Here is a 24650-nt window from a genome sequence, read left to right as displayed (position 1 = left end):
CTGTCCCTCAGGGTCACCCCAGGGCTTGTGCCGTGGCTGCTCCCTCGACCTGGAACTGACTTCCTCCGTAGCTCCCCATGGCCCAATCACTCCCTGTCAGGTTTGGGCTCGTGTTTTAAGCTTCTCAAGGAGACCTTTTCTGAGCTCTCCGGCTCAACCCAAAGCAGCACCCAACCTCACTGTATCTGCCTCACTGCAATCCACGCTGCCGGGGACATTTTCTGCACGTGCCTGCAGGCCTGTCCTGAACCTAAATCTCCCGAGGCAGACTTTTGTTCCCCACACTCCCATTAGCTTGGACCAGTCCTGGCTCGTGGTGGCTGTATCCTAAATCTCTCTTCAATACATTACTGAACCCACGTGACAAGAACAGAGACATGGTCTTCTGATCAGGTCCGTTCTCCACTCAGAACAAAAGCCGGTGTCTCACAGGGGCCAACCCAGCCCCGCACCATGCAGTCCCCCATAAGCCCCATCCTTCCTTAATTCTCGTCCCACTCTGGCTCACTCAATTCCGGCCACACTGGCTGCTTCTCTGTGCCTCCAGTCACGCCCTCACCTCAGGACCTTTGCACTCGCACAGGTCCTTCCCATAGCGGCACGGCTCACTCCTTCACCAACTGTGGCATCTGCTCAATGACTCCTTCTCAATGACCTCTTTCCAGAGCACCCTCTTCGCACCGCAGCGCCTTCCCCGTCACTCTGTATCCACTTCTCCACCTGCCCAGTTTTTCTCTACAGCACCGGTGGCCACCTGATACGTGATGTGTCTTCTTCGTCTCCCTTATTATCTGGTTCCCGCCCCACTAGACCGTACGCAGCATGAGGGCAGGGTCTCTGTCCCCAGGACCTAGGGCGGTTCCTGGACACGTGAGAAGCGCTCGACAAGGGTCTGCTGAATAGACACGGCGCCACATCACGGGGGAGGTGGGCGCCTACCATATTGTAGCGCTCCAGCAGCTCAGGCGTCACGGGATAGCGCAGCCGCATCTTCCGGTAGAGCGCGTGCTTCTCGTAGTAACTGACCAGCTCGACGAGGCTCTCGAAGTAGGCAGAGGTCCCCAGCACAAAGTGCCGGCCGTCCCGATGGATGCGGCAATGCTTTACTTTGCCCCTGGCCCTGGAGAGGGAAGACGGCAGGGAGCTGAGGCGCCGAAATCCGCAACACCGGACAATTGTTACGCGGCCCTGCTAACCAGCAACAACCTGCCTGTCCATCCTCAGGGAACCAGAGAAATAAACAGGGTGCGGCAGTCCTGTGAAGCACACGGATCTTTTCAACAGAGAAACACAAGAAGAACCTGTGCCTCACAAGAGATACTGCTAGTTCCTCTCGTCTGCCCCCTCCTCCCCAATTACAGGACTTGACTTTGGGAAGGTCCTGGTGTCTAGAGCAGGGTTAGCAAACAATGGCCCCAAGGCCAAATCTGGCCCACATACCACACCCACCTGCCCCACTGCTGCCCTCACTTTTGTAAATAAAGTTTTATTGAAACACGCCCCCCCCCCCCCCCCCCCCCCCCCCCCCCCCCCCCCCGTTCATCCGTTTACATACGGCCCGGGGCTGTTTTCACTCTACAGTGGCCGAGCTGACAGCAGCTGGGGTAGCGACCACGCGGCTCACAGGGCCTAAAATCCTCTCGTCCTTTACAGGAAATGTTTGCTGATCTCTACTCTAGAACTCTGGGATTTGAGGCCCAAATCCTTCAACCTTATCTTCAGTGCTCCAACTACTGGAACGATGAGGTGTTTTGTTTTGTTTTTCCCCAAAAGGAAAACAAGCCTTTTATCGCCTCACCCAGTTGAAACATGAGGTCAGAAAAATCCAAAATGGACAACAATCTTCGGTCTTACCAGCTTTTATCAGCAAGAACAGAAGCCTTTAGGAAAATAAGTTCTGATCTCAACTTTACAGCCCAAAGCATCTTGTCAAAACGTTCTAAAGGCATAACTACTATGGGCGAGCTACTTATCTTTTAAGATTTTGCACCTTATGTTTTCATTGTTTTAAAAAAACACATCCTGTGAAGCCACTAATTCAGTAAGTCTTGTAAAAAAAAAAAATGCTCTAAGACTTCTGCCTCAGTGGCAGAATAGTTGCAGGAGTATTTTATTAAAAAGTTGCAAGATGAAGCTATACTATGATCCTATCTGTATTTTTTAAAAATGGAAGGGAATACGATGTATTTTCCATAGGTACGTGTTCATGGAGGAAATTTTTTTTTGAAGTCCACACATGATAACAGTTAAGAAAGTGTGTTTTCTTACAGGACAAGGACCCAGATGAGAAGGACCACAGGGGGTTTAGCCTTCACTGCAATATCTTAATTTTTTATTATTTTTTTAATATTTATTTTTGAGAAAGAGTGCAAGTAGGGGAGGGGCAGAGCGGGAGAGGGACACAGAATCTGAAGCAGGCTTCAGGCTCTGAGCTGTCAGCATAGGGCCCGATGTGGGGCTTGAACTTGTGAACTGCATGAGCATGACCTGAGCTGAAGTCAGACACTCAACCAACTGAGCCACCCAGACACCCCTTAATTTTTTTTAGAGAATGTATTTATATAGCAGCGCCTGGGTGGCTCAGTTGGTTGAGCATCTGACTTCAGTTCACGTCATGATCTCACAGTGCGTGAGTTCGAGCCCTGCAACAGGCTCTGTGCTGACAGCTCAGAGCCTGCTTCCGATTCTGTCTCCCTCTCTCTCTGCCCCTCCCCCACTTGTTCGTTTTCTATCTCAAAAATAAAATGAAAACATAAATAAATAAATAAATAAATAAATAAATAAATAAATAAATAAGAATATATTTATTTAATAAAAAATTTTAAACTTTTGGGGTTGCCTGGGAGGGTCAGTCAATTAAGTGTCTGACTTTGGCTCAGGTCATGATCTCACGGTGCGTGGGTTCGAGCCCCATGTTGGGCTTTAGGCTGACAGCTCAGAGCCTGGAGCCTGCCTCAGATTCTGTGTCCCTCTCTTGCTCTGCCCCTCCCCTGCTTGTGCTCTTTCTCAAAAATAAGCGTTAAGAACAAATTTTTTTTTAACTTTTTACAAAAGCCCCCTAGGGCAGGAAGGCTCCAGGATGCTGAGGTGAAGAGTATGGGTCAGGTTCTGGTTCCTACCTCAGGTAACCTGTCTGAACCTCAGTTTCGTCCTCCACGGTGCTGGGGACCCACAGTTCCTGTGTCACGGCACGTGTCAGGACCGTGTCTGACAGATAACCCAGGGTGAGCCCTTTGCAATGTGCCCAGCACTCCGAGGGTACTCAATGAGTGAACGGTTAGGAAAATATAACCAAAGTCAAGTCAAAATGAGCTTCTCCAGCAAGAGAAGAATCAAAAAGGGAGACAGGAACAGGGCTGAGTGTGAACGGCACTTTCCAGTCACCTGGTTGCTACAAACCAGGGGTCACCGTGGCCTGAGGTCTTAGCTCCGCCAAGAAGCCCCTGCTCCCATGTCCCACAGAGGTACACCTGCCCCGATCACACCTAGAGCGCATCTCTCTGTGAGGACGCGCGTCCTCTCCTGTAGAGATCTAGCCCCAAGTTCAGCCTGGGTTCTCAGAGCTCAGACCAGCACCAGACCCAGGAGAGGCATTCTGCAGATATTGGGCAGAGGGGAGAGAGAAGGAAATTTGCTCCAGCCCTCTTCTCCCTCTGCATGGAGCACATCCCCCTTTGGTCCCCCAAGAGCTCCTGCTTGCCCTGGGCCACCTGCCTGACCACCGTCTGTGGCACTCACCACACAGTACGACAGCAACGCGTTTCTGTGCCCGATTCTCCTGCTGCAGGCGACACTTGCCAGTGAGGGACAGTGACACCCACCCCACAGCCTGACCAGAGTGAGTTTCGAAGAGTCTGGGCGGTGGGGGGAGGTCATTTTTGACTACTGCGGTGACGGAGCGTCCCCCACAGGCACGCGGTGGGTGGAGACCAGGGACGTTCACCATTCCAGCATGATGGAAACCGCCTTCCCTTCCTCTCCTCTTTGAGACACAAAGCCCTCATCACCAGCTCACTCAGCCAGCACGCACTGACCACCGCTAGTGGCAAGGCAATGCTAAATAAGAGGGAATCGCTCAAAAGAAAGAAACGCTTGTGACCGACAGGAGGTCGCTCATTCGCCGCAGACCGCTGGGCTCATGAGAGCAAGGACCACGCGGTTTTTATCACTTCTGTATTCTTGCAGCCCCGCACACAGCCTGGCACATAGTAGGTGCTCACAGAACCTGTGCTAATCCCTAAAAGTTCCAAACTCCAGCTTTCAGGGTACCGCCCTGGTACCACCAGCCCACCTTCATCCAATGAAGTGACTCCAACCGCCCCCCACCCCCCCGGGCCAGCTTGAAGGTGCCCAATCAGAGAACCATGACACCCAGCTCAAGCAGGGGCCAGGGGGACTTTATACATCACAGGACTCGTCTTTTCTGCTGGACGCCGTCCTGGCAACCAACGTGAAGCCAAGAGATAGCATCCCAAGAACTGCAGGGGAGACACGGACCCAGGCCTGTTGGAAGCCAGCTTCGCCTCTCGAGCATCTCCACTAGTCGCCAATTAACCCCACTTTTTGTGTTGGCACAAAGCATAGGAGAGTCACTCTGGCCGGAACAGACTCTGGTAGATTCTTGGCACGCGGTGGATCCTCGGCAAATGGCCACGATAATGACCTCCACTGCCACCGCCATCCGCTCACCCAAGAAGTCATCAGTGACGGGGGAGAAGGAGGCAGCTCCAAATGCCCAGGGGGCAGCCTGGCAGGGCAACCGCGGCACAGGGGCCAGGGCAACAGGAATGGAAGGAACAGGAGCAGCCTGGCCACACCAGGGCCCCTCCGTGCAGCTAGCTGGTAACCAGCATCGCTCCGTGGCAACAGCTACCACTGCCTCCCGCTTTTCACACGAAGGAACCTAAATCTTCAAGTGAAATTTCTCAGTGTTTCACGTAACCGTGTAGGCTGAGAAAAACATCCATAGGCCCAGTTTGGGCCACGAGCCTCTTGCTTCAGACCTCACAGCGAAAACAGCAGGCTGTGGACACGGAGGGGCCCAAGTCTGAAATTCTGCCTCAGCCCAGGACTAGCCTGTGTGGCTGTAGACAGGTTGCTCAACCTCTCTGGGCCTCCCATTTTCTTATTTGAAGTCTGGGACCTACCCCTCATGGGGTAAGCGAAAGACTCAATCAGAGGAAGTGTTCATGGCAGCCCAGCGTCTGGAATGTTAGTTAGGCCCTACGCTGAGAATACACCGTGGTAGGGGAGATGGAGGGACAGTATGAAATGGGTCTGAAACCCTCCCAACGCTGTCACTGGTGGAAATTGGAGGAATCCGGCGTCTTGGGGTGGAATTCAAGCCGAGAACCACCGTCCTATGGACGCTTGGTCCCTAAGGCCTTTCCACCGGCAGCGCTGGGTGGCGAGTGCAGATGGGAGGAAATCCTGTCTACACCGTCACCGATCTGGGCCTGCCAGGGCTGTCTGGGTTCAGATCCCAGCTCCACCGCCCTTCCTGCCTGCACGTTTCTGCAAGTTACTTATTCACCTCTCTGTGCCTCAGCGTCCTCCTGTGAAAAATAACGACCCAAGTCCTCCAACTGCCGGAAGATGAAGTGAGTTAATGTAACACGTGCTACTCTCAAGAACACAGACCTGTGCCAGCACGCTGCGTGCTCCTGTGAGCACAGGCCGCTTTTGCTATCACTGCTGTCCTCCCCGCTGACCCTCTGGGAGCGGACGCGGAGGTAAACCGCCAGCCGCAGCACCCCCTTCGCTCTCCGCTCCTGTCCTTCCCAGAAGGCTGCAGCCCGCCCACTCACCTGAAGGTGATGGCGTAGGAGTCGGTACCTTCCCGCCTCCGGATCAGGAAGGCCCCGTCCCGGGGAACTCTCATCAGCATGTCCTCTGCTTCCCCGCGGCTCAGGCCATCATAGTACCACCTGTGGCACAGGAAGGGGACCAAGTGAGAGGGCCACGCACAGCGGAGGACGCAATGAGCCGTGAGGAGGCCTGGGATACGGCCCCAGAAAACACGGCGGAAATTACACAGTGGGCCTCCCCACCCCAACACATCACTCAAAACAGCAATTTTTTCAAAGACCACCAACATGTAGCTTGGGTAAAACACTCATAACGGAGGTCTGCTTGGAGCATGAGAGAATAAACGAACTGTACCCCCTCGCCCCCCACCCCCCATCGGCCTGACTCAGTGCCAGCATCAGTCACAGCAGAGAATCTCAGAAAATTGGAGGCAGAGAACACAGGGAATTGAGTTTTCAAAAGGTCTGTCTGGTTGGTTGGTCTTTGGATGCTTTTAAAGATAAGAAAAAGCCAATTTGAATAGGCAATCTATATGAATATAGACCAAAGAAAGCAAGCGGCTGTAAGTTACAAGGCTTCTCAGAAATGTACATTTTAGCAGCCTTCTGCTTAAAAATATTTTTCTCGTTTTCAAAGTTGGTTAACCCTTCAGAAAGCATAACTCCTATTCATTTTACTAGATTAAAAAAAAAAAATGAAGGGAAAATCTTTACAATTACTTTTTTCTTGTTCACTTTCACAATGAACGGGAATGAGCTTTGACAAGCAAAAAGATTATCACCGGGCCAAAATTCACCTCTGAAAATCCAAGTCCAAGAGCTCAGGACTGTGAAGATAGTGGTATGGAGGCAGGGAAAGAGGCAGAGGGACGGAGAGGACAGGGCAAAAGTAAGGTGGAGTAGGGGTCTGCAACTGTGGCCATCCCGGGGAGATTCCGGGCACCCTGGTGAGGGGCCTCGTGGGGATTTGGGCCCCGGCACACCCACAAGCCTGGCTAATCTGATGCGCGAACATAACCCGCAAGGGTGTCTGCACCCACTAAACCTGTGGGTGGACGCCTGAGCTCTGCTGTCCCGACAGCATTGAGCACACGTACGGCTTTGACTCGTGGGGGTTGGGGTTGGGCACGGGGTCGGTGAGCCGGAGCTCGAACTCGGCACAGCGCAGGTGCGTCTCACGGTAGTGCTGGATGAGGTCATAGATGCTGGTGAACATGATGTTGTCAGTCAGGAAGTACTTCATGGTCCCGCCCTCCATGACGGAGCGGATCCGGCAGTGCTGGACCCGGCCGGACCGCCTGCAAGGAGAAGGACAACTTCAGGGCCGAGGCCAGACCGACTGGCCGTTCCGGCACCCCGGGCGGCAACGAACACCGGGGGGGGGGGGGGGGGGGGGGGGGGGGGGGGGGGGGGGGTAGGGCCAGAACTGCGGCCAGGGACACTGAGGGGTAGACCCTACATGTGGCCACTCAGGTCTCCCTGTGCTCTTAGGACATGCTTGGGCTTTAGCACAGACTGGTCTTTTAGCCTGGATTCCAGAACATTCTACCTACTTCCTCTAACACTTTTACCTATAAGACTCCCACTCTGGAGCCAGATGGCCTAGGTATAAACCCTGATGCTGCCACTTATGTGCTAAGTGACCTTGAACAAGAGCCTTGTCCTCTCTGGGCCTCCACATTCTCCTCCTTATATGCTCAGTCCTCACTGAGCCATCCCGAGGACTGAACAAGCTCACGCACAAAATGTGCCTGGAAGGCCGCCTGGCATGCAGGTGTTAGCTATCACTATTGTCAGTACATTGTAATCATCTGTACCCTTTGGGTCTCCGTTTACACAGCCCTTCTTTCAGGAAGTCTTCCCTGATTGCTCCCATGCCCAACATTACATCAGGTCCCTCTTGTACAGACTCTGGTAACATCTTGCCTTTTTCTCATTGCAGTTATCACAGTTATAGACCATCGATTCCTTTTTCATTGTGCATCTCCCCAACCAGACTCTAATCTCCATCAGGACAGGGACCCCCCCACCCTGCCGTCTGTCTGATGGCTGCACCTAGCATGAAGCAAGCACTCCAGTGAATGAGTTAATGAATGAATGTAGTGAGTGAGTGAATGAGAAAGCTCATGATGGCACCATAAACCGCCTTTCAGGTCTCTATTTTAGGGACAAGGCAACAGAGACTCCAGGAGGCTGAGTGATGTGCCTAAAGCCACCTGCTTTAGGACCGGGACTGGGGTGGGTGGGGGTGGCGTGAGTGAGACCACATCGTCTTAAGTGTCTTAAAATGTTGACGATATTTTGTTCATCGCGGATTTTTCATTACTTCAGATTTTTTAAAAATATTGCATTGAAATACTACTAATCTTTTTAAAAATATTTTATTCTTAAATCATCTCTACGCCCGATGTGGGGCTCGAACTCACAACCCTGGGATCAAGAGTCACATTCTCCACTGACTGAGCCAACCGGGTGCCCCGAAATACCACTAATCTTGATTGCTAAGTTTTTTGGGCCTCACCTGCCTTGGCCCACCCCTGCCCTGCACAGCTCCCTAAGCGACGTCTGGGCTTCCAGGCCCTGGCTGAGCTCACACAGCTCCCCACATGGCCCCCCGTCTGGCCAGCTGCAAGGGGAAGGCGGTATGCCCCTACCAGAAGGACAGGGTGTAGTCGTTGGGGAAGGTCTTGCTCTCCCGCACCAAGAAGGTCCCATCTTTGCCCCCCGTCTCGGCACAGTATTCCTGAAGCAGCTTCTCGGCATTTGTTCTCTTCTCCACCTTCTTGTGGAACCACTCCTCCCCAAAATGCAGCTCCGTGGGGGGTATATCCTGGGCCACAAAGGGAGGAGGAGTTTCTGAAAATCTGGACCCGAAAGACCCCCGGCATGGCCAGACTGGTCCCTCTGCACATGCTGACTCAGGGGACTGGTAAGCAGACAGGCTGGCATCAGCTTGCCCACCACCCAAGAGGTCTGGGGAAATGGCTCTCATTGCCTTCCCTCTCTTGTCACCACTGGTGGTGGCTGCCTGGAGTCCTGAGACATGGGCTAAGGGGACCCCAGTACAGGTTTCAACTCTATTGCACAAGAAATCTGAAAGCCATAATGCCCTGGGAGCTGCATCCTGGGAGTACCAAGGATGGCCAGCAGCCCAAGGACAGAGGGCAGGGAAGCTAGGAACCAGGCTGGGGGTGGGGCTGGACAGAACATCCCAATATCCTCCTGCCAAGAACAGAGACAGGCCAATCAGGCCCTTCTGAGAGCAGGAAAAACCCTTGAACCTCATTGGTTGAGAACCTGGGCCAGCCACCCAATCAGAGAAGAGCCAGGCAGCCTTGGTACCCAAAGAGGAAGCCGGTTAGGCTGAGGATGTCCAGGCCTGTGGGCCAGGGGAGAAGACCAGTTAGGGGGTCTCCCCTACCTGGGGCAGCTCCTCCTCTGCAGTCTGCTCAATGTCATCGCTGAACGACAGCTTGGCATCAGCGATGGCACAGTAGTGCCGGGTCCATTTCTAGAAGGGAAAACCAGCATTAGCTCTCACCCTCATTCTTGGCCCCATCCACTCTGGAGCCCAGAGCCCCTGCCCTGGGATGCGCCGTTCCCACTTTCATAGACGTTTGTGGTGGTTTCATGGAATTCGATCCCCTTCGAGACATTTCTTTTAAAACATCTATTGATTTTGGGGTTCCTTTGGCATTTTCAGGACTTTTTTATTCAGTGCGTCTAAGAGTAAGTACAACTTGGCATCAGATTTCTAGTTCGTATTTAATTTGAAGACTATTACGAATGATGGGATTGTTTTTTGGGTCTCATGACTGTTTTTTTCCATTACACCCACTTTTTACGACTTTCAGGATTTCTTAGCCAGTGTGTCTAGAGGCTCTTCCACATCTGTGACTTAATTCTTTATTTATTTTTTTTTATTTAAAAAAAAATTTTTTTTTTAACGTTTATTTATTTTTGAGACAGAGAGAGACAGAGCATGAACAGGGGAGGGGCAGAGAGAGAGGGAGACACAGAATCAGAAGCAGACTCCAGGCTCTGAGCCATCAGCCCAGAGCCCGACGCGGGGCTCGAACTCACGGACTGCGAGATCGTGACCTGAGCCGAAGTCGGACGCTTAACCGACTGAGCCACCCAGGCGCCCCTTAATTCTTTATTTTAACGTGAACAATTTTTAATATTTCTAGGATGTGAGAAGAGACATATCAAAACATACTCAAGAGGATTCGCAGGTTAGGTTATGGGATGTGGGAAGTGGCCTTACACTCAAAATGCATTACTCTCACCAAAATAAGGTTTCCAGTGGGAGTGTCCCAGACGGAAGGATACTAAGGAGTTAGGACAAGTAAATGCACTGTTGCATCCTGAACTGAACCCTGGACCACAGAAAGGATGTCAGTGGACAAACTGGTAAAACTGGAACAAGGTCCATGAATTAATTATTATTGTACCAATGTCCATTTCCTGCTTCCAATAATTATCTTCTAAGTTATGGAGACTGTTAGTATTTGGGGAAGCTAAGTGAAGAGTATGTAGAACATCCTTGTATATGTGTGTGTGTAAATACCCAATACATTAGGTGGAATATAAAATTATTTTGAAGTAAACCATTAAAAAAAAATAGGTCAAAATGCAAAGAAGACAGGAAGACTCTCAGAGTTCTCTAGTAGACCTCGGATGCACTCAAGGCTCTGAGAAGGAGTGCAAGGACACCCACCTGGTCAATGGAATCCCACATGTACAGTTCACCCTGTTGCTTGTGCTCATCTTTCTTATCTTCCACGTTGACATCCACATCGCCTCGGGGGCCCAGCTTCTTATGCTGAGGGGAAAAAATACACATAGCCTCTCTGCCTCGAGACCCAGGTTTGGGATCTCTGAGCCAATAAGCGTTCACTCACATCAGCCGGCCAGGAAGCATCTATCTGCAGCATGCGCCTCAGGGCCTTTGCACTGCCTGGTCTCTCTGCCTGGCTCGTCTCTCACTTTAGCTCTGTGCTCAGTGTCACCTCCTCAGGTGCGCTTTCCTGGACCGTGTGGTCTACACAGAGCCCCCGCTCTCCTTCCCATCCCTGTCACCATCTGACCACTGGGAATTATTTTCCATACTCTCGGCCCTTTGTGTATCTTTATGCCTATCTTTGTCTTCTGTCTTTCCTGCTAAAATACAAGTCCCGTGAGGGCGGGACTTGGTTTTGAATCTCCTGTGGTAGCTCAGCAGGTAGTAAGTGCTGGATAAACATTCAGTAGATCAGTGATACCACGTGCACCCCCCACCTTCTCTGGCACACAGAGGGAAGGCAGCAACAGCCAGTCCAGGGCCCGGGCTGTGCAGGGCAGAGGACTGCACGCTGGAGATGCAGATTTAAGACCTAAGTGCACACAGCACTCCTGCTGCTTTATCAGCTGTGTGACCCTGGGCAGGTGGCTGCACTTCTCTGAGCCAGTGCTCTCTGAAGACAGTGACTACAACCACCTTCATCCAGGTAAGTACTGATGCCCACCCCAGGCAGGTACTTAGAAATCCCAGATTCTGGAGGAAGCTCAGGGCTGGGCATCACACAGGGGCTTGAATTCAGAGCCCTACTAGCTGCGTGACCTCGGCTGTGTGACAACCTGTCTCGGTCTCAGTAACGTCCCCTGTGAAATGGGGATAATGACAGCCCCTGCTGGGTCCTGTAAGCCAGTGGGTGCGAAAGATACTTCTAAAAAGGTGCAACTTTTCAAAGTACCATAATCTCAGCTAAGCCACCTTTTCAACCTCAGTGTCCCCATGTGGAAAGTGACCCTGGGGCCTGGGATCGCAGGGCTGTAGGAGACTGAAGAGTATTTCATGCCATGCCTCGCCCAGTGAGTGACATACCAGGAACGCCTCACAAATGCTATTCCTCCCTCTTTCCTGAAACAAAGGAGTGAGCCACCCAGTGCCACGGGTAGGCAATGTGTGCTCTGAAAGGGGCCTTCACGGCTCCACATCAGAAAACAAGAGCCAGGAAATCCCTGGGGACACACAGAGAGTGGTCCCAAGAAAGTGAAGCTATATAGAAATGCAGATTTGCAGATGGAGGCCTGAGAAGCCGTGGACCCTTCCCAGCCGAGCTCCCTTGGCCTCTAGTCCTGCCTTCCCTATGCTGGAAGCTTCCTTAAGTATCTCAGTGAAAAGTGCCCCAGGTCTTAGCCAGATCCTCTCAGATGCTGCTGCTTTTACACCGAGGGCACGGACATCCCTTCCTCTGCACGAACCTCGGCGAAAGCCCCCTCGCACTGTTTGGTACCCCTCTGTTAACGCTTCGGTCTTCCCACTAGACCGCGACCTCCTGGCACACAGGCATTGTTCCCAGTTCCCAGTACATCTTGGTGGTCCAGCGACGATCTAGGAAATGTGCCACGTGTTTATGGAGGTTACTCCCACAACCTGAGGGCACAGCCTTCTCTCCGCCTGGTGAACACCTGTCCATCCTTCCATACGAACCTGCTGCTTGTCAACAAAATCCACCCCCCTCCTCCTGCCAAGGGCCATCCAGGTAGAGACCTCACATCCATCGTCCTTGGCAGGAGGTGTGGACATGTGACTAAATTCTCACACAGAGGACAGAACAGGCCGGACATACCTAACGGACATTCTGCTTGTTTGGCAGGAGTCGCGGACCCTGGACGTGCTCACACTGCCCCTCCTATGAGCTGGAGCTCAGGTAGGCCTACAACCCAGCACCAACCGCACACAAGGACAGCACCCCAGGGCATAGCCTTCACCATTTCTGTGCCAGGGACCTCCTTCGAAGCCTGGGAAAGACTCTGAATCCCTTTCTCAGAATAGACATTTATAATACGTACAATTATAAGAGACCCTATACTGAAATACAGTTAAGATACTGAATATTTGTAATATCAATAGATGTACTTCTTTATTAATATCTTAAGATCTAGAGTCAAATCTATTAACTACCACAATTTCAGAGTAGTGATGAGCACAGCATTATTTTCAGATATTTGCGACAACAGTAAACACGATATGAAAACATCTGTGATTTCTGCTGGTGACAAAGCCCCAAGTGGCTTGTTGGCAATATTCGTAATGAAAGGAAACCTTTGGTTTTACTTACAGGTTAATAAAAATAAAGAGGCAACATTGTTCCCCGAAGTTCACATGCTACCCCAACCCTAATTCTAACTGCAGATTCGCTGGGCATCGATAGAACCCCAGCTGAAAACCAGTTTTCCCTGGGAGACTGGAGAACGAAAAGAGAATGCTGGGTCCCTGGAAAGCCTTCTGGGCCACAGCTCAACCTTCTAGAACACTCTCCCTCAGCTTAGGAAGAAATGGTCTCTCCCGGGCTTTAAGCCACTGTGTATCTGGTTTCTTTGTCCAAGGAATACAGACCCCCAAGCATCACCCCTCTCCCCGACACCCCTGCACTCTCAGACAAGGCTGGTCCCTCCTCTCTCCCCGCAGCACTTGGCAAACCACCCTCTTCATCCCGTTAGTGCACGCAGCCTTTTGGGGCAACTGTCCACCTCCAGTCCATCTCACACGCTGGAATGGGAGCTCCCGAAGTCAAGAAGGGAGTCTGGGTCACTGGAACACCCCCAGCACAGAGACCTGACTCCACCACGGGTGCGGTGGAGGTCTGCCCCAAGAACGGACGAACCACAGTTAACGCTTACATGGCACCTGCTACGGCCCAGGGGCCAGTCCTAAGGACTGTGCGCACATTTTCTCAATGGACGCTCACGGCCAACGCAGTTGGTTCTCTTATGAACCTCCCGAGACTGGTGAGGACACAGTGGCACCGAGAGGTTAAATGGCTTTGCCCAGTGTCACTCACAGAGACAGTAAGGGGAGCTGGTGGGACCAGGAGCCTGTGCTCTGAGCCACGGGCTCTCCTGAATGCACGACAGCACCCGAGGTCACCTGCCTTGATGATGATCTTCTCCCGCAGCTGGCTGGGCGAGGGCAGCTGGTCAGCACTGGCCTCCGTGGGCTTTGTCAACAGCAGGTCGCCAAACACCTCCTTGAACACCCTGGCCATGTGGCGCTGCTGCTCCACACAGCAGTGCTCTTCGATGGACAGGATCACCGGGAAGCTGCGGGCGGCAGGAGCCAGCTCAGCTCAACAGGCTGGCGGAGAGTCGGGGGGCGGGGGGTGGCGGGCAGCAGAGGTCACTCGAGTCCCAGCCCTAGCCTCCTCCAGGCTCTAGAACCAGGGAGGGACTTGCACTTTGGGCCTGCAGGGGGCGCCAACACCCAGTGGAAGACATTGGCAGCGACCAGCCAGGATGGAGACCGGGCTGGCGGATGTGTATCTGCGCGTGTCGGATGTGGGAGGGTGGGGGGGCAGGAAGGGGCGTCTGTCCACCTGTCCCTTAAAGATGAACCACCGGCAAATCAAGCCCACAAACCTTGAGGTGACAAAGGCATGGTCTTTGATGGCCTGCACGACGTCATCAAACTTGATCTTGGTGGTCCGCGTCCAGCCGTGGTAGATGATGGGCTTCCCATCGGGCCCGTCCCAGCAGTCCACTGAGGGAACAGACGTGCAGCCTCAACACCTGCCCGTCACTCTCCGCCTCGAGAGTCCACTGACGGCAGGCACACTGCAGGGGGGGGCGGCTGTGAGGTTGGCCGCAGCCCCCACGTGGCTCAGATCCTACGACACGGGGGGCCACACCCAAAAATTCCCTTCAGGGACCGGCAACGTGAGGACCCACGTTACCTGTGTGCATGCATTACCCGTGCAGTTACAGGAAGATCTGGGTTGCTTGATTAAGGGTCTCTTTGTAGGGGTTTTGGGGTGGTTCAGTTGGTTAAGCACCTGACCCTTGATTTAGGCCAGGTCATGATCTCACAGGTACATGAGTTCGAGCCCTGCATCAGGCTCTGCACTGACAGGGCAGACCCTGATTGGGATTCTCTCTCTCTCTTCCAAAGTAAATAAACTTCACTGGGACGCCTGGGTGGATTAATCGATTAAGCACGAGACTCTTGATTTCGGCCCAGGTCATGATCTCCCAGTCTGTGAGACTGAGCCCCTGTTCAGGTCCTGTGCTGACAGGGCAGACCCTGCTTGGGATTCTGTCTCTACCCGCGCCCCCCTCCCCTCCCCCAGTAACGCTGTGTGTTTGTTTCTCTCTCAAAATAAAGTTAAATAAACTTAAAAAAATAAATAAAGGTCCCTTTGTAATGCGACACATTTGTCCAAAAGAAACTAGTTTAAATGTTTCTTTTTAAAGAAGATATTTATAACGTGGGATTTTTTTTTTTTTCTTATTTCACTTGGCTTGCTTTTTCTGCTAGTGGAAGTAATACTGAACAAGGAGACATTTATTTTTTTAAAGTTCTGGTAAAACATCCCAACAGAAAAGGTGAACAGCCCCTCTATTTTCAACCCCCAGAGGAAGTAGGAGCTGATAGCTTTTTTCACGTTTGCTTTTTCCTGGAAGGCAGGGTGGTATACACTTAGTCAACTGTCTACAGGAACAACTGCCATTAAAGTCTGATGCCACGGTGAGTGTTTGTGATAAAATCGGAGCCTAAGTCAGTTCTCTGTGCCCTTTCTCAGCCCAATGCACCTGCGGGCCAGTGGTGGTACAGTCAGGCCAGGGGGGGTGAGGGCTGAGAAAGGAGAAGCGGCTGGACGTCTCTAAGGGCCTGGATCATCTATGTCGGGGTGTCTGTGACCAGCTATGAAAAGAACATCCTGGGTGGTACCCATGGCTGGGCCAGCTGCGAAACACAGAGGGCTCTAGCCTTCCTCCAAAAGCAGCTCAGAAGAGGGGGCGGGGCACCTGGGTGGCTCAGTCGGTTGAGCGTTCAACTTGGGCTCAGGTCATGACCTCACGGTTGGTGGGTTCGAGCCCCGCGTCGGGCTCCAGGCTGACAGGTCAGAGCCTGGAGCCTGCTTCCGATTCGGTGTCTCCCTCTCTCTCTGCCCCTCCCCAGCTCTGTCTCTCTCTCTCTCTTTCTCTCAAAAATAAATAATTATTATAAAAATGAATTAAAATAAATAAAAAATAAATTAAAACAGCCCAGAAGGAAGCTGGAGGAGGAGAGGAACATTAACAAAGCTTAGGTACTGGCCTCCCCCAGCCCTGCCGCTGCATCAGATGCCCAGATCTGTTGCCCAAGGGTTTCTGACTCCAACCCAGCCAGGCTCAACACCACCGCTTGCCCTGGGGGGAAACTCTCTGGGAAAAGGTCCCTCCCTGGCTGTTGGAGGCCACATCTCCCACCCAGATGCTATGAGCACCTGGGCTCTCCCTTGGCCTGCCCCACTCATCCCCATGACTCAGGCTTTTTGGACAAGAAAGGCGACAAGCAGCCCCACGGCAGGCTGCAGTTCAGCAGCACCATCACCTGCACCAGGAAAAGGGCACTCACGCTCGATGCAGCGACAGCCCATGCGCAGGCAGCGGATGTATGCCTCCGTGGACGACTCACTCCGCAGCTGGTCACCGGTGAGGTACCTGAGGGACGGGAGGCGGCGGCCGGGTGGGGACAGGCCCGCACCTCGGGGAGTCCTGGGGAACTTCTCAGCCCAGGTGCCCAACATCCTCAACTCTGTCTAGAAAGATCGGCGGTCGGGATCTGGGCCGGACACATGCAATCGTGTGGCCACACCAGTCACGAGCCTTAGACTCAGGCCACAATCGCAGGATGTGGACAGTAGCCACCTTGGCAATCCAAGGGAAGGGGCGAGGCTGTGTGTTCTTTGGAGAAGCACTCGGTCAAAGTGTATCAGGAATGAAACGGACATATGGCCATCGATTCATACCCGCCCCCGCTATGGTGTCCACTAGGCCCTCAGTCCAATGCTGGGCCACTGTTTTCGTTTCAGGGCTCCAGGCCAAGCACAGATCTTCAACAACCACTGCTAGAACTCAATAGACTTTGAATTCTGTCTACCAAAACTGACATAAAAATGCCTATTTTGGGGCGCCTGGGTGGCTCAGTTGGTTAAGTGTCCAACTTCAGCTCAGGGTATGATCTCGTGGTTTGTGGGTTCATGCCCCATGTCGGGCTCTGTGCTGACAGCTCAGAGCCTGGAGCCTGCTTTGGATTCTGTGTCTCCCTCTCTGTCTCTGCCCCTCCCCCACCCATTCTTTTTCTCTCTCTCTCTCTCTCTCTCTCAAAAACAAATAAACATTTAAAAAATTTTAATAAAAAGCAGAGTTTTATGCACTCTCCTCCTCACCACATCCACCCCCCACCCTTTTAAGAGTTCACGTTCCTTAACTATCCTCTGGATTTGGTAGAATTCACCACTCTAAGCCAATGGACATGGTGGGAAAGAGAGAACCATGCAATCATTTTGCCCCTGAAAAAGACTTTACCTTCCCAAAATGCCTTCTCTCTGACTCCTGTCTGGCACGACCCTTGGAAAGGTACCAACCTGTAGCTCTCATGATGCCCAGGCCCCAAGACTTTCACTTTCTCACCTTACAAGGCAGATTAAATATTGGAACTTCGGTGCAACATCCATTTCTTTCTTCCAGTCTACCCTCTCTTTTGCAATCAGGATAATCTTGCAAACATTGGAACGTGTTGCTCTCTGGCAGATTCCACTCAAACACAACCGCTGTCCTGCTCTCTTATCATTCACCCTCCTGGATTCTAGAGTCTCGTCTTAAACCCCGCTCCATTCCTCATGCCCCTGGACCTTTGAACATGCTGTTCCTCCTTGCCTCACCACCTCTTCGTCTCTCACCAACTCCTGTTCATCCTTAAATCAAAGGAGGCCTTTTCCCCCTCCAAGGACATGAGGAGAGGGCTCCCTCTTTCTTCAATGCTGTATCCCCAGTGCCCAGCACAGGGTATAGACCCAGTCAGGACCACTTCAATAACTAATTCAGTTGCTCTGCTGTGACTACTAGGAGATGTCCAAACCGTGAAAACCAGCTTTGCCAACCTGCTTCTTAGGGCCACAGAGAAAACACGATTATTGCAAATATCAACTGGGAAAGGGGGGGTGTGTTCCCATGTCCCTTCCAGAAGCTTGTGTCTATTCCAGTCTGAGCAACGTGGCCCTGCACCCTGCCCGCTCCCACGCGCTTCCAAGAGCAGGGCACCGGCACCCCACCACACTGCCTTTGGCTGCCGGGCCCATCACGGGCTCACCAAGAAACTCACGTGTTATGTGAGGAGGAGATCCAGTAATGGGACAAGGGGTTGTTCATGTCCTGTATGTCCACGACGTCGTACTTCTCGTCCCAGATGCTGTTCTCCCGCGAAAACAGGTACGTGAGGAACTAGGCGAGTCACAGAGACAAGATCATCACCCCGATGAGGGGGACCGACGGTGCCTGCATCTTTCCCGTCTATGCCAACAACGGAGAAATGGTGGCTCTGATACATCAACTCAGAGAAGATGGTCTCCAGGCCTCAGGTACCCAAGTTTTTTTTTTTTTTTTTTTTTTTTTTTTTGTTTCTTTATTAACTTTAAGAGGGAGAGAGGAAAAGACAGAGAGCAGAGGAGGGGCAGAGAGGGAGAGAGAGAAGCCCAAGCAGGCTTTGTGCTGTCAGTGCAGAGCCTGACGTGGGGCTCAAACTCACGAACGAGTTCATGACCTGAGCCAAAATCAAGAGTCGGGGCACTTAACTGAGTCACCCAGGCGCCCCTACCCAAGTTTGTAACGCAGGACGCTCAGACTTCGGCAGGATATATGGACACGTGTTTTCGCTGACCTGTGTGGTATTTTCCTTTTTAATGTGTATCCTAAAATAGTTGATACGAAAAGAGTATAGGCTTCCCACGCAGAAGTTTTAAGGCGTAATAACACCATGAACTTTTGTGAACCCGGCACCCAACCAGCGCCAAAAAACATCACCAGTATCCTAACATCTAGCAGGCAGGAAGTTTCCTCACCCCTTAAAAAAAAATCAGATTGGGGGTTAGTCAGTTGAGCGTCCGACTTCGGCTCAGGTCATGATCTCATGGTCCGTGAGTTCGAGCCCCGCATCGGGCTCTGGGCTGATGGCTCGGAGCCTGGAGCCTGTTTCCGATTCTGTGTCTCCCTCTCTCTCTGCCCCTCCCCCGTTCATGCTGTGTCTCTCTCTGTCTCAAAAAATAAATAAACGTTAAAAAATAATTAAAAACAAAATCAGGTTGAGTCACACGGGTGCTACACTGTGCTGCCTGGGCACAAGCTTACACGAGGCAGGAGCACCCCCCCCCCCCCTTCCCCATCCCACCCTCCTCTCCGTCCATCCCCTGCTGCTTCACACGGGGCAGGGGGCAGGTGCAGAAGCCCCATCAACCTTCGAATCTCCTGGCCGTGCTTAGGTTGTTAGCCACAGGCTGGCGGCAGATGCCCTCTAGCGGGAGAAGCAAAGAACCCACCCAGGCTCCACAGCCGAATGGACTAGGATGAGCACAACAGAAGGCTAGAATTCAGAACCTAGAAGAAAAGCAGCTCTCACAGCAAAGCCCTCCAAGGGAAGAGAACCGGAAAAAAGGAACATCAGACGTCACAGACATCAATCGAAGAGGCCCAGCCACGTTGACAGGAAGCCCACTCACCTCATCAACAAACAAGAAGGGCTCGGCGGTCTCCCTCAGGGTGTCATCGATAAACTTTGTCATCCGCTCGCGGACTTTGTTCAGATCCTGAGCCCAAACCTCCTTGGAATGAGAACGAGAGCAAGAAGTCGTCAGAAAGGGGAATGGCAAAATTCTTCATCTCTCAGGATCCAGTTTCCATCAGAGACCCAAACACCAACCTGTTCTGAACGCGTATGCGATCAACGCCTGCATATCACACGTTACTCTGTGCCTGGCCAGCATTCTTTGTAAAGGACCAGAGGGTAAATTTTAGGCTTTGGGTCACAACCACTCAAGTCTGCTACTGTACTGAAAAAGGAGCCATAGACAATACATACATAAATGGCCATGGCTGTGTTCCAATAAAACTTTATTTAGAAAAACAAGTGGTGGGCCAGATTTGGCCCATGGGCCATAGTTTGCCGACTCCTGCCCTATGCTAGCCCTTTACATTTATTAGCCTGAAGAGGCTGGGAGCATAGTTATGTCAGACTGCCAGGGTTGGCCACTTGGCTGACCCTGGCAAGTTACATGCCCCTTCCGTGTCTCATTTATTACATGAGAATAACACCTATGCACAGACTTTCTGTCAGAGACTGTAGGAAATAAGGCTATGTGCTTAACATAGCATCTGGTACATAGAAAGTGCTCTGATCTGGGGCACGAGGGTGGCTCAGTCGGTTAAGCATCCAACTTCAGCTCAGGTCATGATCTCATGGTTCGGGAGGTCGAGCCCCACTTCGGGCTCTGTGCTGACACCTCAGAGCCCGGAGTTTGCTTTGGATTCTGTGTCTCCCTCTCTCTCTGCCCCTCCGCTGCTCATGCTCTGTCTCTGTCTCTCTCTCTCTCTCAACAATAAACAAACATTAGAAGGTGCTCCGATCCTGGCAGCTTGTGCAAACAACTGTCTTCCTCCTGTGGTCACCTCAGTCCATGCAACTCTGCACCTCATTCGTTGCCACTGTCATTTAAAAGCCGAGGAAACAGAGGCTCAGGATGTCACATGACAACCCCAAGTTCACATAGCTGGTAAGCAGCAGAGTGGAGGTTCCAAACCAACTGACCTAGAATATGTCCTCTTTTCAAAGAGTCTGCCAAGTAATGCTTCTCAGATGTTGATGATGTCTGAAATATACCTTCAGCCGTTCGAAAACAGCTTCTACCACTTAGAAATTCGGAAGCCCACGGGGCGCCTGGGTAGCTCAGTCGGTTAAGCGTCCGACTTCGGCTTGGGTCGCGATCTCACAGTTCGTGAGTTCGAGCCCCACATCGGGCTCTGGGATGACCACTTAGAGCCTGGAGCCTGCTTCAAATTCTATGTCTCCCTCTCTCTCTGCTCCTCCCCTGCTCATGCTCTCTCCTTCAAAAATAAATAAAAGCATTAAAAAAAATTGAAAAAAAAAAGAAATTCAGAAGCCCATTAGAAAAAGAACACATGATATGAAGTAACTGTACTGTTTTCCTCTCTAATCCCTAGAAGCCCATACACTCATAGGCAAAAAAGATGCACAAAAAGACGAAACATGACATAGTTTCAACTGTGACTAATGTTTTATGGCTTCTGAATACGCTAAAACCTCTACCTTTCAGGATGATAAAAGCAAATGTGCTACCAGATGTGTGTGTGGTTGGACGGGAAGGGTCAGACCGGGAAGTCTGAAAGAAGCAAAAGGCAAGGGCAGATACAAATAAGGTGGTAAAGAGATGGCCCCGCTGGCACGTGGGTGGCTGACCAACAATGAACCTTACTGTGGATGTTTGCAAATCTACTTGGATAGGGACACAAAGTAGCTGGGAGGCTGGGAGCGGCCGGCTCATCCACACACCAGGCGCTACGATCTTTGAATACTGGAACATAAAACTCAAATCATAGGGATACTTAATGCAAACGCCTCGCCAGACCTAGGTGCCCCCCCCCCCGCAAAGGCCAGGGGCTTCCTAGTTCCTTCTCATACAACGCTTTTGCATTTATTAAAAGGCACAGGGGCTGAGCCAGCTTAACGTGGAACTAACCTGGCTGTGAATAAAATCTTCTGCATAAAGGAGGATAAAATACCAACATTCCGGGAGTTAAAAATAAATAAAAATGTATCTATGTGGGGTGGGGTGGGGTGGGGTGCCAGGCAGCTACGATCATGAAAACGAGAAGCAAAACAGACGAAATGGGGATGAGAGTCTCAGCACTGGGCACGGACTGTATGGCCAGGCTCTGCGTTAAACCTTTTTCACGGAGCGGCTCGTTTTAAGCTCATGCAGCCCCAGAAGGTACATACGTAAACTCTCCATGTTATGTGAGTGGAGAAGCTGAAGCTTTGAGTCATTAAATAACTTGCCCCCCAACAGTGAGCCCGAGACCAACCCAGGCACATCACTTCTGGAGTCTTCCTTTTGACCCCCTCCCCCTGCCCCCAACCTGTTCGACAGTGGCACCCATCCCCTGCCAGGGCTGGCCTGTGGCACATGTAACCAGTCCTCCGGTGGGAATTTAGGTGAGCTCCAGGCCTTCACTCCTATTAAGAACTCTGCCATTGCTTCTGTAGGGTGAGTTCCTAGGAGGGCAGTTATTTAACTGAGGTATATAAACCTTTCTTCAAAGTTTTCATTTTAATCGCCTATTGACGAAGTGCTCCCTAAAAACCTTGCACAGATCTGCACACCCAATGGGGCCTCCGTGAGTATTCCGCGGGTGAGCACCCATCACCCTAAACAAATGTCCCTGATGAGCAGCCCTGCTTCCTGCCAGCATCGCACAGAGCCAGGCACACGGGACTTAAGGGTCTGCAAGACTGACGGCTCAGTGTCCCCATTCTTGACATCAGGGGCCCCCTGGGTTCTAACTCCCCACTTGGGGAGAGAGATCTCCTGCGCTATGCTCCTGACCCACGGTCCTGATCTCCGAGGGGCCGGTGTGGGTGTCGTAAAATTAAGCAGCACAAGCTGGTGAATTCTAGGGGATCAGGCTACTCGTCCCCAGGGATTTGGCCTCAACGGCTTCCCACCAAACTGAGTAGTTAGGGCAAAAAAGAGGAAGGCGAAAAAGAAAACCGCGTGCCTCTCTCTGCTTTACGACGCTGGTGGCACAGACCCAGCATGTAAGGTGCCCAGAGAATGCACGTGCCCCTTCGCTGCACCCCACCGCACAGCTGCAGGCTCAGGCGCTCTCCTTGAACCCTGCACGGGGGAAGGGTGTCACCCTTTATCAGGCACCACCACAGCTGCCCCCTCTGCCTGGGCTTCCGTGTGGCTGGCATTGCCCCGGGTTGTGTGTCTCTGTCCATTGCTCTACTTTCAGTGAAATCTGAACATGGGAGATACGCTGGGTGACATTAACGAGTTTAGTGTGGATTGTGGAACAGGATTGCTGTGGTCGTGTTTTGTGGAAAAAAAAAAAAAAAGTCCGTATCTGTAAGAGAGATGCACTGAAGCATTTACAAAGGAAATAATACATAGCCTGGGGTTTGCTTTAGATTATTCCACTAAAGAAATGAAGAAGAAGGGGAGGGGAGGGGAGGCACGTGGGTGTGGAGGTGGAGGACAGGAGAAATAAAATTGGGGAAACGTTTGTAACTTCTTAATCTGAGTGATGGGTACGCGGTGGCTCAGGATGCCTATCTGTCTACTCTTGCACATGTCTGAGCTGTTTTGGAGTAAAAAGTTTCTTGAGAAGCCAATGAACTGGAATGCTACGAACCTGAAACAGCTCTAAAAAATAAAGTCGATTAAAACACCAAAACCAAAAAATTAAATAAGGAGGAAGCAAAGACAACTCCAGGGACAGATGTAAAAAATTTTAAGTATCTACACAAAAATGCATGTATACGTACATACAAAGATCACTGCAATCTTCTCTGACCCCACGATTCTGGAAAGTAGGGCTCCCATCCCCACTTAGAGAGGAAACTGGGGAACAGAAAGGTCAAACCACCTGCCCAAGGTCACACAGCTAGTAAGAGGATCTCACGTTTCTCTCTGTCGAACTCAGTTTTTCCAACCACAGCACTACTGACGTTTGGGGTTGGGTGACCTGTGCATTTCAGGATGTCAGGCAGTATCCCTGGCTTCTACCCACGAGGTACCAGGAGCCCTCCCACTTGTGGCAACCAAAAACATCTCCAGACATGCCCCCAACCCCCCGTTTGGTGCAATGACTCTGGTGGAAAACTACTGCCCGACACAAAAGCCCTTCACTCTGCCACCAGCACTTCCCCATGTGTCATTTGTTTAAGGACGGCTGTGCTGTTTTATCCCCCAGAGGACCCGGCAGGCTCATCCGCCCGGTCACATCTTCCCATCGCTCAGGGAAGGCTTCCAGGAAAAGGCCACATGCGATGAGCCAGGAGAGGGAGCGGAAGCCCGCTAGGTGGGAACAGACGGGGCACCCACCTGCCTCGGACTACTCTCACTCTCCCCTTCTGGATTCGTGCCTTGGAAAGGGGCCGACATGAGGCGGTTCTCCTTCCAGAGTCTAAGCCACCAGAGCGGCATCGGACGGGAGCACCAATGTGTCACGACCACCGCCGGCCGGGTGGCAGGTGGTGAGAAGATGAGAACCCGGCCCAGGCACCTCCTCCAGCTCCCCCAGCCCTGGCCTGCCCTCACCTGCTGTTCGTGTAGGAGAAACCGCTGGAAGTCGTGCAGGTAAACAGCGGAGGCATCCGGCCGGTCGGTGTTGCTGCCCTCGGGGAAAGGGAGGGTGTTTAGAGAGGACACGATCGACAGAGGCTGTGCACCGGGCAGCCTGCCACCAGGCACCCTGTAAGTCCCTCCAGGGAGCTGGGTGGCAGGCTGGCCAACGGGGAAACGAGGGGACAGCGCACAGGGAGAGGCCCAAATCCAGACCCAGAGGACCCAACAGCTAACGGAGTCCCAGAGAATGAGGAGGGGCTCGCCAGGACGTGCAAAGGGTCTCAGACAAAGGGAACCATATATCCCAAGTCCTAAGGGAAAAGAGAAGGGGGGCAAGGGGCAGGGGGTGGAGGGAGAGAGCAGTGGGGGCGGGGGGCAGACCTGAACCGCACAGCAAATGCTTGGGTCGGGCTGGATGTGGACAGCATTTGGGTGGGGGGAAGCTTATGCTGGAGAAGCAAACAGGGCTCCATCAAAGGGTCTCCTCGGAAGCCACAATCCAGTTTGCTGAGCCACTCAGGGCTCCGAAGCAGCAGTGGGGGTCAGCTGAAGCCCCCCAGGTTCTGGGAGGGTGGGGGGAATCAGCCTGAAGACACAAGACACAGGCTTTGGAGCAGATGAAGGCCTACTGTTGGGAGAATCTTCCGTTTGAGAGGAGAGAACCTTTCGCCCTGCA

General features: G+C 52.2%; 1 protein-coding gene across 2 annotated transcripts in view; it reads right to left on the bottom strand.

Annotated features, from left to right (window-relative positions):
• The window catches only part of PLCG2 (phospholipase C gamma 2), a 156476-nt gene that overhangs the window by 47480 nt on the left and 84346 nt on the right, over positions 1-24650 (bottom strand). For both annotated transcript variants that reach the window (XM_042918264.1, XM_042918265.1), the window contains exons 9-20: positions 23948-24020; positions 19328-19429; positions 17938-18056; positions 16189-16274; positions 14211-14331; positions 13727-13895; positions 10528-10632; positions 9229-9318; positions 8462-8637; positions 6905-7105; positions 5808-5927; positions 940-1120 (exon numbers count right to left, since the gene is read on the bottom strand). In XM_042918264.1, the coding sequence (XP_042774198.1) occupies positions 940-1120; positions 5808-5927; positions 6905-7105; positions 8462-8637; positions 9229-9318; positions 10528-10632; positions 13727-13895; positions 14211-14331; positions 16189-16274; positions 17938-18056; positions 19328-19429; positions 23948-24020 (1543 nt within the window). The remainder of the gene's footprint in view (positions 1-939; positions 1121-5807; positions 5928-6904; positions 7106-8461; positions 8638-9228; positions 9319-10527; positions 10633-13726; positions 13896-14210; positions 14332-16188; positions 16275-17937; positions 18057-19327; positions 19430-23947; positions 24021-24650) is intronic.

Source organism: Panthera leo, chromosome E2 (genome assembly GCF_018350215.1).
Source record: "Panthera leo isolate Ple1 chromosome E2, P.leo_Ple1_pat1.1, whole genome shotgun sequence".
NCBI lineage: Eukaryota > Metazoa > Chordata > Mammalia > Carnivora > Felidae > Panthera > Panthera leo.
Note: the sequence above shows the minus strand (reverse complement) of the source record. Positions and strands in the feature narration are given on the sequence as shown.